The sequence below is a fragment of the Suncus etruscus genome, chromosome 5, assembly GCF_024139225.1.
Source record: "Suncus etruscus isolate mSunEtr1 chromosome 5, mSunEtr1.pri.cur, whole genome shotgun sequence".
In the NCBI taxonomy this organism is placed as follows: Eukaryota; Metazoa; Chordata; class Mammalia; order Eulipotyphla; family Soricidae; genus Suncus; species Suncus etruscus.
Genome location: NC_064852.1, coordinates 151,279,746 through 151,291,350, shown reverse-complemented (window position 1 = coordinate 151,291,350; position 11,605 = coordinate 151,279,746). Strand labels below are relative to the sequence as shown.

Genomic DNA, 11,605 nt, shown 5'->3' with positions numbered 1-11,605 from the left:
CTGCTTTTTTGGTCAATTGTAACCAATGAAAAAGCAAGACCTACATGAAATGAAGAACAATGACTTTCTAAAACAACAATTGTGATTAGTAGGTTATAAATAAGTTTATTGGAAGGACTACTGAGGTCCAGAACACAGAATATAATCCAAGAAGTCGGGACTTACAGGGGAATATTAAACCTTTTACACGTGTTACACACTTACATACAGGTTAACCAATTCTGCTCGTCAGCTTTGATGCTCCACAAACATAGAGTTGAATCCAGAGCGTGCTCTCTTTGTACCCCCCCTCACGATTGTGCGGGGGTGTTTTCCATTCTAACACTCTTGTAAGTGTATCCATCAGCTTTGAGTGATTCTGCTCCAACCTTAATCTAAAAGGGAAGGCTCTGTGCTGATCCTGAAGCCATCAGCTCACGTAGAAAAAAAAATTTTTTGTTTTTTGTTTTTTGTTTTTTTGTTTTTTTGTTTTTTTTTTTTTTGGTTTTTGGGCCACACCCGGCGGTGCTCAGGGGTTACTCCTGGCTGTCTGCTCAGAAATAGCTCCTGGCAGGCACGGGGGACCATATGGGACACCGGGATTCGAACCAACCACCTTTGGTCCTGGATCGGCTGCTTGCAAGGCAAACGCCCCTGTGCTATCTCTCCGGGCCCTGTTTTTTGTTTTTGGGCCACACCCATTGACGCTCAGGGATCGCTCCTGGCTTGGGGGACCATATGGGACACACCCACTGACGCTCAGGGATCGCTCCTGGCTTGGGGGACCATATGGGACGCGGGGGGGGGGGGGGGTCCGTCCTATGCTAGTGTGACCAATGCAGATACCTTACTGCTTGCGCCACAGCTCAGTCCCCATACTTAGAAACTTTTAAAACCTCTATGAGTGTTCAAGCCACATCCTAGATCCAGAAATACAAAAGAGCAAATAATCAAGGGGGTAAGAAAGGGCCATGGAAATACCAAATCTGCTCAAGACCCTAATTTCTAATTCTAGCTACAACTCAATTAGCAAGCAGCTGAGCTGCCTTTGTTCTAAAAAAAAGTCCAATCAGTAGCTTTCACTATGATTTTCTGACTGTTCCCAGAAAGTACAGACTTCATTTTTTTGTTTGTTTTTTTGGGGTTTTTTGGGGCCACACTGCAGCGCTCAGGGATTACTCCTGGTTATCTGCTCAGAAATAGCTCCTGACAGGCACCGGGGACCATATGGGACGTCGGGATTCGAACCAACCACCTTAGGTCTAGGATAGGCTGCCTGCAAGGCAAACACCACTGTGCTCTCTCTCAGGCCCCTAGACTTCATTTTTAATAACCCAAGAATATGATTTATACATGACAGAATCTTTCACAATCAAGGCCCTTTAAGCCTAGTTGCTACTAGAGTCTATGGAATGGTTAGGGGGGGCCCAGTTTCCATTCTCAGACCATTCTCACTCTCTAGGGATCCAAGACACAATTGTAGTTAACTTGGGGACATCCCTGAACTCCCAGAAGTACGGATTTAGATGGGCCATAAACAAGACTATCAGGGATTCCAAGTTCATAGACTTACATCATCGTGACAAATGATACAACTGAGACAAACCTCTCCTAGCTTGGAAAACAGAATTTTTTTTTTTTTTTTTTCACAAAATGCCAGCGAGTATAAAATAAGTACGACGACAACAGCCAGGACTGTTTTTAACCTGCCCACTACTAAGTAATGAGGGAAGGAACGTGCAAACACTATTTTCGGAGAAATGCCATCTGAAGTGAAGAAGGAGACTTCCACACCAAGTGCCTTTTTCATAGATGACAAAGACAAGCAAAGCAGTTTCCGAGAAAAGGGGGGGAAAATTCAAAGTCCCCTTCAAAACAAAATGAATATACGCTCAATCATTGTTTGAAAGAAAACAGAGCCCATTTTCAGAACTTCTGTTTGTTTTGTTATGCAACTTAAAAAATATTAAACCAGGGTCAGAGAGAGAGCAGAAATTGGGGGAATGGGGGAAGGAACGGGCTTGTACTGCATGTAGCTAACCCAGGTTTGAACTCCCTACACTGCATGTCCCCCAGAGCACCACCCAGGGTTGCGACTGAGCACAAAGCCAGCCATATCATCAGAGCACTGCCGGACCAAACATCACCCTTCCAAAAAATTTTAAGCCAAATAGATCCCAACAATACCGATTTGCTCTAGGGCAGCTGAAGAGCACTATATGTTCTAAGCTGAATGTTTCATTCGTCTTCTCTTCTCAGATAATGCAAATAACAAAGTAAAAAGGGGCTCTTGTCAAAACCGGCAGAAACGAGCAAGCCCCCAAAACCTCTCCACTGTGAACACATCCTGCTAGTCGGTCTGAGAGAGTGAGAGAAGGTCTGCGGGCAGTAAGGCCTTTCTCCTCCTGGAGTGCTCTTTTTTTTTTCTTCATCAAACAGGTGCAGGCAGCTTTCCTAAGATCTCAGGGGGATCTGAGGTAGCTTTGGGCTGTGGGATCAGAGAACAGTCTGTCGAAGGTACAAACAAATGCAAGAAGGAACAAATACAAAACGCAAACCGAACCCAGCAGGCAGTGGGCACGCAGCTGATGGCCCTGCACTGAGCAGGGACAGGAAGACCTGCCTCCAGGCTCAGCCCCCTACACCCGAGGCTCTCTCAGTGTACCAGCTCGGGCTGGTTCTCCATGAATGGAAGCACCCCGCTGACGTAGTAGGCGATGCCGAGGGACAGCAGCGCGATGACGAAGATGAGGAGCAGCACCCGCCAGAAGCCCAAGTCCTCCACGAACTCCTGCCAGGTGGTACGGAAGCTGGATAGGACGCCCTCGCCCTGCTGCAGGTTGGGGTTGAGCAGGGAGTGGCTCTCCATGGCACTGCAGACACAGCAACGACAAGACAGGGCAGGACATGTATCACCCACTCCAGATGGACAGGCAAGGGCCACCGCCTGGCCGTTCCCTCCCCACTGGGGATCAGGACACTGAAAGGACAGAAGGGTGGATGGGGAGCCAGTGTACCATCACTCTTTGTTAAATTTATTAAGTCGCCAGGAGATACAGAGTTAAAAAGTTATTGATGGTGCAGTGAGGACAGAGAAGGGACCACTATGACAATGAGAGTGGGAAATGATCCCTCTGGTCAAGAATGGGGGGCTGAAAGAAAGGGATAGCATGATATCCTTTCAGTAAAAATATTGCACATCACAGTGACTAAAAAGGGAGGGGGGTGGGAGGGAGAGAAAGAGGGAGGGGGAGAGAGAGAGAGAGAGAGAGAGAGAGAGAGAGAGAGAGAGAGAGATGCCTGCCCTACAGACAGGCAGGGAGGGAAACTGGGGGGCATAGGTAAAGGGTGTTGGACATTGTACAACTGAAACGCAATCAAACAAACAACTTTGTAAATATGGGGGAAAAAACTGTGTAATGAACAACTCTGTAATCCTGTTGTTTAAATAAAGTACTTTTTTAAAAAAAAGTTGTTGATGGTTGAGTTTCGGTCATACAATGTCCAACACCCATCTGTTCACCAGTGTGCGTTCCCATCACCAATGTCCCCAGTTTTCCTTCTGTCATCCATCCACCCAGTGTGACTGTAAGGCAGATCCTTTTCTTCTCTCTTTCTCCCCCTTCTCCCACCCACTCTTCCCTTTTAGACACTGTGGTTTGCAATACTGTTATTGAAGGGGTATCATGCTATCACTTCCATTCAGTTCCCAGTTCTTGTCCAGAGTGATTGTTTCCAACTCTCATTGTCATAGTGGTCCCTTCTCTGTCTTAACTACACTCCCACTACCCCATCATCTCTATCGTCTTTGGGTATATTTCGTGTGTGTGTGTGTGTGTGTGTGTGTGTGTGTGTGTGTGTGTGTGTGTGTGTAATTTTAACTGGCTTGCATGTGTGTGTGTGTGCATTTTTAACTGGCCTGCTGATGTGTACAAGTATTCTCTGCCTGTCCCTCTCCCTCTGACTCATTTCACTCAGCAGGATACTTTCCATGTACCACCCCCTCTTGCCATCACCCTGTTCATGAATGGATCAGGACATATCAGATAATGACGCTTCCACGTAAACTGCTAACGCAAGTAGAGTTTTGTGTCCAGCCCTGGCTAACGTGACCATCTGCCCATCCTTCTGTAGCCTGCAGATGAGCTTTCTTTAGCTAATATTAATCCCAAATGTTTTAATTCTTTTATAGGGATTTTTTTTGGGGGGGAGAAGAAGGAGCTTGTGACTTACTTGATTTTATTACTTTGGTGGGGGGGTCATACCTAATGGTGCTGTGTGCTCGGGGATCACTCCTGACAGGATTTAGGGGACCATATGGAATGTCAGGGATCAAACACAGGTCAGCTTCATGCAAGGCAAATGCTCTACCAGCTGCACTAACTGTCACTCTGGAACCTGAATTGACAGGTTTTTTTTTTTTTGTTTGTTTGTTTTTTGTTTTTGGGTCACACCCAGTGACGCTCAGGGGTTACTCCTGGCTATGCGCTCAGAAGTCGCTCCTGGCTTGGGGGACCATATGAGACGCCGGGGGATCGAACCTCGGTCCGTCCTAGGCTAGCGCAGGCAAGGCAGGCACCTTACCTCTAGCGCCACCACCCGGCCCCTGAATTGACAGTTTTTAACCTCTGCCTTTCTTTGCCTTCCTGACACTGTTGCCTGGAGGCCAGAGCTTCTGCTGTCCAGTCTCAGAAACCACCCCGAGAACTAGGTGACTTTCTCATGGCCAGCAAGCTTGACCACTATTAAAAAAGATAGGTTTTTCTGAAGACAAAAAAAAAAAAAAAAAAAAAAGAAATAAGATTAGGCACTTGAGAAGGCTTACAGTGTGTAAAGCCACAAATTAAAAGAGAAATTCTGATGGATTTTGACTCCTATTAAAACCTGACTCCAAAATCTAAGCAAGAATTTTGGTTAAGGATTCCTGTAAGCTCATTAAGTTCAGTCGACCAGGACTTTATTTGGGGGGAACGGGGCAATGCACAGCTGAAGGTTCTTGGGGGACCACATGACCCCCAAGAACAGGTTTCAAAGCACTGTGGCAGACAGGTGCCAGGTTAAGTGCTTGAACCTCTGCATCAGTCCTGCCACTGGAACTCCCCGCGGACTCATGTCCAATGACAAGGTTCTACTGCCCTGGAAATACTGGGTTTTAACACAAAGGTCTGGGAGAGGAGAGATTAAGAGAGAGGCAAATGTATGCGTGACTATGTGAGTGTACTATTTGCATGCACGTACACGCTGTGCGTTGCCTCCTCTGAGTCAACCCATGTTAATAAGATAAAAAAAGGTTACAGCTTACGGTTAGGCTGCTTGAAGGAATGGGGAGACGCTTCCCCATGAACTTGACTCACAGGCTGCCTTTCAGAAACTAAGCACTGTCTCTGGAAAGCCTCAGAGAAAACGAAATGTGGCTCATGCGTTTACTCACTTCTCCCCCTTTGCTCTGTACATGGCCCATCATTACACAGCCATGGCAGAAAGGCTGGAGATGCCACCCACGAGTCCCCACATCTCCTGAGGGAGGTAAATTCTGAGGCCGCTGGACCCACCCGGTCAAGAGCTCCAACTCTGTGGTTTTCCTAAGAGTCACAGTCGGCCCCACACCCACCACCGCCCCCCCCTCCCACCACAGTCTAGGACATTTTTATCACCTACAGGAAATTGTGCTTCTCAGCAACTTCCTGCTACCTCAACCTCCCCACGGCCCAGCGGACTCCAGCCAATTGCTTGCTTCCTTGGGCCATTTCGGATGACCTAAGTGACACACAGCCCTTAGGGACTGGTTTTTCCATGTTTCCAAGTGTCCCCCCCCCCACCCCCCCATCCCTCAGCCGGCAGACTTCGGGGCTTGTCACCATTTGGCTACCGTGAATAATGGCCCCGGGGACATGTGGGATTTTGTGATCACAACATCTCTACCAGTTTCTTAGCTATACACCTCAGAGTGGATTGGCTGGGCCAGGTACATGAACTCTCGAAGGAACAACAAAACTGCCTTTCCCAAGTTTTCAGGACCCATTGACATTTGCAATCAACAGTGAATGGGGCTCCATCTCACTAGGTCCTCACCAGTGCCCTAAAGGTGTCTCTTTTGGAAGAGCGCCCCTGCAGCTTCTATTTGGCATAGACTGTTTTGTCACTGGTTAGACCTGACCGTTGACTTTTTGGACTTTCAACCACAATATTTCTATCATGACACGGAGGGGCAGGAGTAGGTGCAGCCCAACCCCCCCAGTACAAGCGTTAATGATTCACTTTTGGAAGAAGTGGCTTTAACACGTGTTGTTAAAGCCAAAGTATTTAAAAGCAGGGGATGTGATGGAAACAAGAGCAAATATTTCATCCTGAGCTGTTCCATTAATAATGCAGTTAATGAGTAATCACCAAGAAGGCAAAATAAAAGTTAAAGGGACATTGTAGGTCAAGAGCAGCTAGAGAAATAACCGTAAACTAAACATGCTAACCAATGTCTCTACCACTACACCCCTAGGGAAAAAAAAAAAGAAAATGGTCTAAGATAATTTTCAGGGGAAGAGAAACTTCAAAAAATTTACTGCTACTTTAGAAAAGGGTGACAATAAACATCAAGCTGTTGGAAAAAACATGCTCTGAGAGGCAAATTATTTTTGTTAAATTGCATGTGGTGGGGCCGGAGAGATAGCATGGAGGTAAGGCATTTGACTTTCTTTCTTTTTTTTTTTTTTTTTTTTTTTAGTTTTTGGGCCACACCCAGCAGTGCTCAGGGGTTACTCCTGGCTGTCTGCTCAGAAATAGCTCCTGGCAGGCACGAGGGACCATATGGGACACCGGGATTCGAACCAACCACCTTTGGTCCTGGATCGGCTGCTTGCAAGGCAAACGCCGCTGTGCTATCTCTCCGGGCCGCATTTGACTTTCATGCAGAAAGAAGGTTGGTGGTTCGAATCCCGGCATCCGATATGGTCCCCTGAGCATGCCAGGAGTGATTTGAGCATAGAGCCAGGAGTAACCCCTGAGCACTGCCGGGTATGACCCAATTCCACCCCCAAATTGCATGTGGCACTCTGATGATGAATGCAGGGTAAACTGGTAAGGGAAAGAGAAACTCCAAATGCGTATCTCTCACTTCTGCCTTTGAGCTACCTGTTGGCTTTCATGGATAAGTTGAGAAGTAAGACTCTTTCTGTTTTTCGTTTCGTTTTGTTTTTGGACCACACTCAGTGGTGCTCAGTGCTTACTTCTAGTTCTGTACTCAGGGATCACTCCTGGCAGAGCTTGGGAGACCATATGGGACACTGGAAATGGAACCCACGTCGGGCACGTGCGAGGCAAATGCTCACCCTGCTGTACTATTGCTCCAGCCCCAAATCTCTTTCTTTATCTGGACAACAATAACTGACTGGACATTTCTAAACCAAATAGCCTTTGGTTTGAGAGTGGGACTAAAGGCTTCCACTAACCAGTAGGTGAAAGAGGAAGGAGAACAATCATAGAACCAAGGAATTAATACATCTAGGGACATGTACCACCAGTGGCTCACACTTAAATGTGGTTGAACTCTCACAAATTGCACTACCAGCATCATGTTAAGTGCAGAAAGAGCTACAAAATGAGTTTTGCTCAAATGAGAGAGGGAAAGAGAGAAAGGAAAGAAGAAGAAGAAGGAGGAGGAGGAGGAGGAAGAAGAAGAAGAAGAAGAAGAAGAAGAAGAAGAAGAAGAAGAAGAAGAAGAAGAAGAAGAAGAAGAAGAAGAAGAAGAAGAAGAAGAAGAAGAAGAAGAATGGCACTTGCCTTGCACGCAGCTGACACTGGAATAGAGTCCCTCATCTTATATGGTCACTGAGCACAAGGGGTCACTCCTAGGCACAGAGCCAGGAGTGGCCCCTGAGTAGCATGGGGTGTGACCAATAATAGATTAATAATTTAAAAAAAGAACTCACAATGACCCCCAAAGACCTAAATGATCCATCAGATTGTAAATCTAGGTTCTGGTCAATAACTACAAAGGCCTCAGAGCTGATTCTACTAAAGATTTGAGGAGATCATGGTAAATGGGTCCCTCTAATCTTTGTCTGGACTGGAAGTCAAGAACTCTGGAGGTGACCAGCTGAGCCACAAATGATCCAACCAGCCCAGGAAACGGGCCTGTGGGTCAGTGGGCCTGAGAGAGACTCCAAGGCGTGACTGCATGATTTCTATATGGGAGGCCCAGGGTTCAGCCCTCAGCACATCTGAGTATGCCAGGGAAAAGACCTTCCAAGCACAGAATAGCCCCCCAAAAAGTACTGGGATCAGCCCCAGCAGGGCCTGGCATAATCACTCCCTAAGGAAAAATATGGCCTGTTCCCTTTTTAGGGCTCCCTACCATGTTCTAAATGGCTGCTAGATGAGAAGGAATGAGAAGAAAGTGGGCCCACTGGCGTGGCTTCTGAGACTGACCTGGGCCTTGATTTTATTAGCTCCCTTCAAGTCAAACCACTAAGGCCTCCACCACCTTCTTCTCCCTTGTTCCGCCCTTTCCCCTGCCCCAGCTTCCTCCGTGCATGGCTGACAGACCCAAGAAGTGCATCTGTCTCCTAAGTGCTTCTCCTCAGCTCATCAGCCAGTGCTCCCGGAACCCCATGCCCCTTCCCAACATACCTTTCACTCTCAGCAGTCTGCATAGTCTCCAGCTTCGAGTGGGTCCCCCCACGGTTAAAGCCTTTCACCTCCTGCTCCTCCAAGGACTCCAGCAGCCGGATGACATCCTTGTTCACACCCCTGCGCTTTGCCAAGACTAAGGGTGTCGCGCCCTGGTGATTGCTGCAAAAGGCCACCAAGAACAGAGACATCAATGTGGGGTATCTCCATGTGGCCATGGACCCCCAGGAGGAAGAGGAGGAGGAGGACCCGAGTGACTGGAAGTTCAGATCCAAGATAGAGGGGCTGGAGCAACAGCACAATGGGTAGGGTGCTTGCCTTGTACGTGGCCTACCAGGATTCAACCCCTGGCATCCCATATTGTTCCCTTGAGCCTGCCAGGAGTGATTTCTGAGTGCAGAGCCAGGAGTAAACCCTGAGCATTGCTGAATGTAGCCAAAAAACAGAAGAAAAAAAAAGATCCAAGATAGAAGCCAGAGTTCAACAGGAACCTGGATATTTAATGATGCTGTTTGATTTATTTCCTCCTGGGGGTGAGGGGAAAGGAATATATGGATGAAAAAGTAGACCCATGGGGGATAGAGCCATATATAACACAGTGGGTAAGGTGCTTTCCTGAAACATGGCTGACTGGATTTGATCCCCAGCATCCCAAGAGGTCCCCAAGGCCCGCCAGGAGTGATTCCTGAGTGCAGAGCCAGGAGTCAGCTCTGAGCACCACCAGGTGTGACCCCAAAACAAAGAGTGGATCATTGAGAATAAAGTCGAGCCTAAGAGGACAGCCTCACAGATACGAATGGCAAAGGGACAGTTCGGGCGTTATTCCTCTCTGATAAACATTTATGCTGCCTAGTTAAGGGTCAGTTGTGAAAAATGAGCTGAGAATTGGGAAAACGGGGCTCACACCTGCCCCCATAAGCCTGAGCAATAGGAGCCCACAATGCAAAAATGAGCCTTCCAATTTGAAGCTGGTCTGGCGTCTTTCCCACTCAGGAGAAGAGGCATCACTCAAAACATCTTAACAAACAAACAATCCCTCAACAAGTTCACTGCCAAGGGGATGGGTGGGTATTCTATGGCAGGAGGCCAAGAGGCTTCAGACCCGTGCAGAACCAGGTTCAAATTCCTACTCTGGTCTCAGCCAGCCCAGCCTTACAGCGAAGGTACACTGACTGTGACAGCTCTTTTTGTTTTGTTTTGTTTTGTTTTGTTTTGTTTTCTTGGGCCAAACCCATTAATGCTCAGGGGTTATTCCTGGCTAAGCGCTCAGAAATTGCCCCTGGCTTGGGGGAACCATATGGGACACCAAGGGATCGAACCTCAGTCCTTCCTTGGCTAGCGCTTGCAAGGCAGACACCTTACCTCTAGCGCCACCTCTCCAGCCCCTGTGAGAGCTCTTGATTCTGGAGCTAAAGGTGTCAGGAAACGCACGTTACAGATTTCCTACCAGGGAATGTTGGTTCTGGTCCTCCTTCCTCCTTTTGCTAGACCCTGGCCAGGGGCAGAATTTTCTCACTGGATACATTGGGAAACTGAGGCCAGGTCTCCCGCCTAAACCCAAAGACAGTCACCTGTTCTGTCTCCCACAAACAAGCTGACAGCATCCTCTGGATGCTGAATGGTCCTTGACCCCCCCATTCATGGTGTGAAAGGTCAGACCCCTGGCTCACATGGAAGGGAGGGAGACAGGGAGGGAGGGACCCCAGGAACACACCAAATGTCGATCTTGAGCCCGTTGGAGACCAAAAACTGGATGGTGTCCACATGGCCACAGAGGTGCAGCGCCGTGTTGCCCTGGTAGTCCGTGGCCAGGAGGTCGGCACCGAACTTGTGCAGCAGCTGGCAGATGTCCACGTTGCCGCGGGCCGCAGCCAGGTGCAACCCCGTCCGGCCGCGGCTGTCGCGGATGTTGGGGTCGAAGCCGCTCTCCAGCAGGCGCTTGGAGTAGTTGAAGTCACCGTCGATGCAGGCCTGCAGCAGGGGGACGCTGGTCTGCGACGAGTCGTTCACGAAGACGTAGGACATGGCGGGGCTGCGGGGGACAAAGGGCCTGGTCAGCTGGGAAGGCTCGCTGGGGCTCTTCCTCTCTCCCTTCTCTCCTTCCCCTACCCCTCACCTATTTCTCCTTTTCTCCTTCTCTCCCCACTTCTTCCTCTCCTCAACTTCTATTCTTCCTCCTTCCCTCCTCCTTCTCTTCTTGTCACCTCCTCTTCTCTACCTCCTCCTCTCCCTCTTCCTCAGACTCAGACACCACAGGAAAACAACAGTGGTCTGTAGGGATGCAGTGTGGAGGGGTGCTGAAGGTTCTGGGATGTTCTGACGCGCATTTTCCCATGCACGGGAGACTGGTGATTAATGTTCAAGCTCCGGTGATTTCTCCTTTACACTAATCCCCTTCAAGGGGGCTCTTGGGCGGTGGAGAGCATACCTGGGGATGTCCAGGGCTCACTCCTGGGGGGCTTTGGAGGATCAAATGTGGTGATGAGGATGCCCCCATGCCTAGTGGGAACAGAGTTGCCCAAGCAAGAGTTAACATGGGTTAAATGGATTTCGCTTATTCATTTTTATTTTGGAGGACACTCCTGACAATGCTCTGAACTTCTCTCTCAGCACTCAGAGATACTCCTGGCAGGGCTCAGGGGATCATGTGGGATGCTGGGGATCGAAGCTGAGTCAGCCAAGGGCAGGGTAAGCAAGCACCTTTCCTGCTGTCCTATTGCTCTAGCCCAGGAAATTTCATTTTAAACTGTGCCTCATACCAGCCCTTTAAAGTGGCTTATATACCCAGTTTGTCTGGCCATACCTAACATACTGACTTATTTTTCAGTTTGGAAGGTAACTGGAGGTGGGGGTGGGGTGGGGGCAGGCAGGAGCAGGTAACAAGACAAAGAGCTACATTCCTACCTCCTGAGAACTAAGGAAATGATGGGATTTGACCACTTAAATTAGAGATCAAAGGAGCAGTGAGTCGGCAGCAAGGAAGGTCAGGCTGGCCGGAAGGACA

The 11,605-nt window shown here is 48.5% G+C and overlaps 1 protein-coding gene across 1 annotated transcript; it reads right to left on the bottom strand.

Annotated features, from left to right (window-relative positions):
* Positions 1-1,647: 1,647 nt before the first annotated feature.
* ANKRD46 (ankyrin repeat domain 46) lies at positions 1,648-10,657 on the bottom strand. The gene is made up of 3 exons (XM_049773931.1): positions 10,316-10,657; positions 8,602-8,763; positions 1,648-2,852 (listed from the first exon to the last, which is right to left on the bottom strand). The coding sequence occupies exons 1-3, from the start codon at positions 10,624-10,626 to the stop codon at positions 2,636-2,638; spliced, it is 690 nt and encodes a 229-aa protein (XP_049629888.1). The 5' UTR covers positions 10,627-10,657; the 3' UTR covers positions 1,648-2,635.
* Between the last annotated feature and the right edge of the window lie 948 nt (positions 10,658-11,605).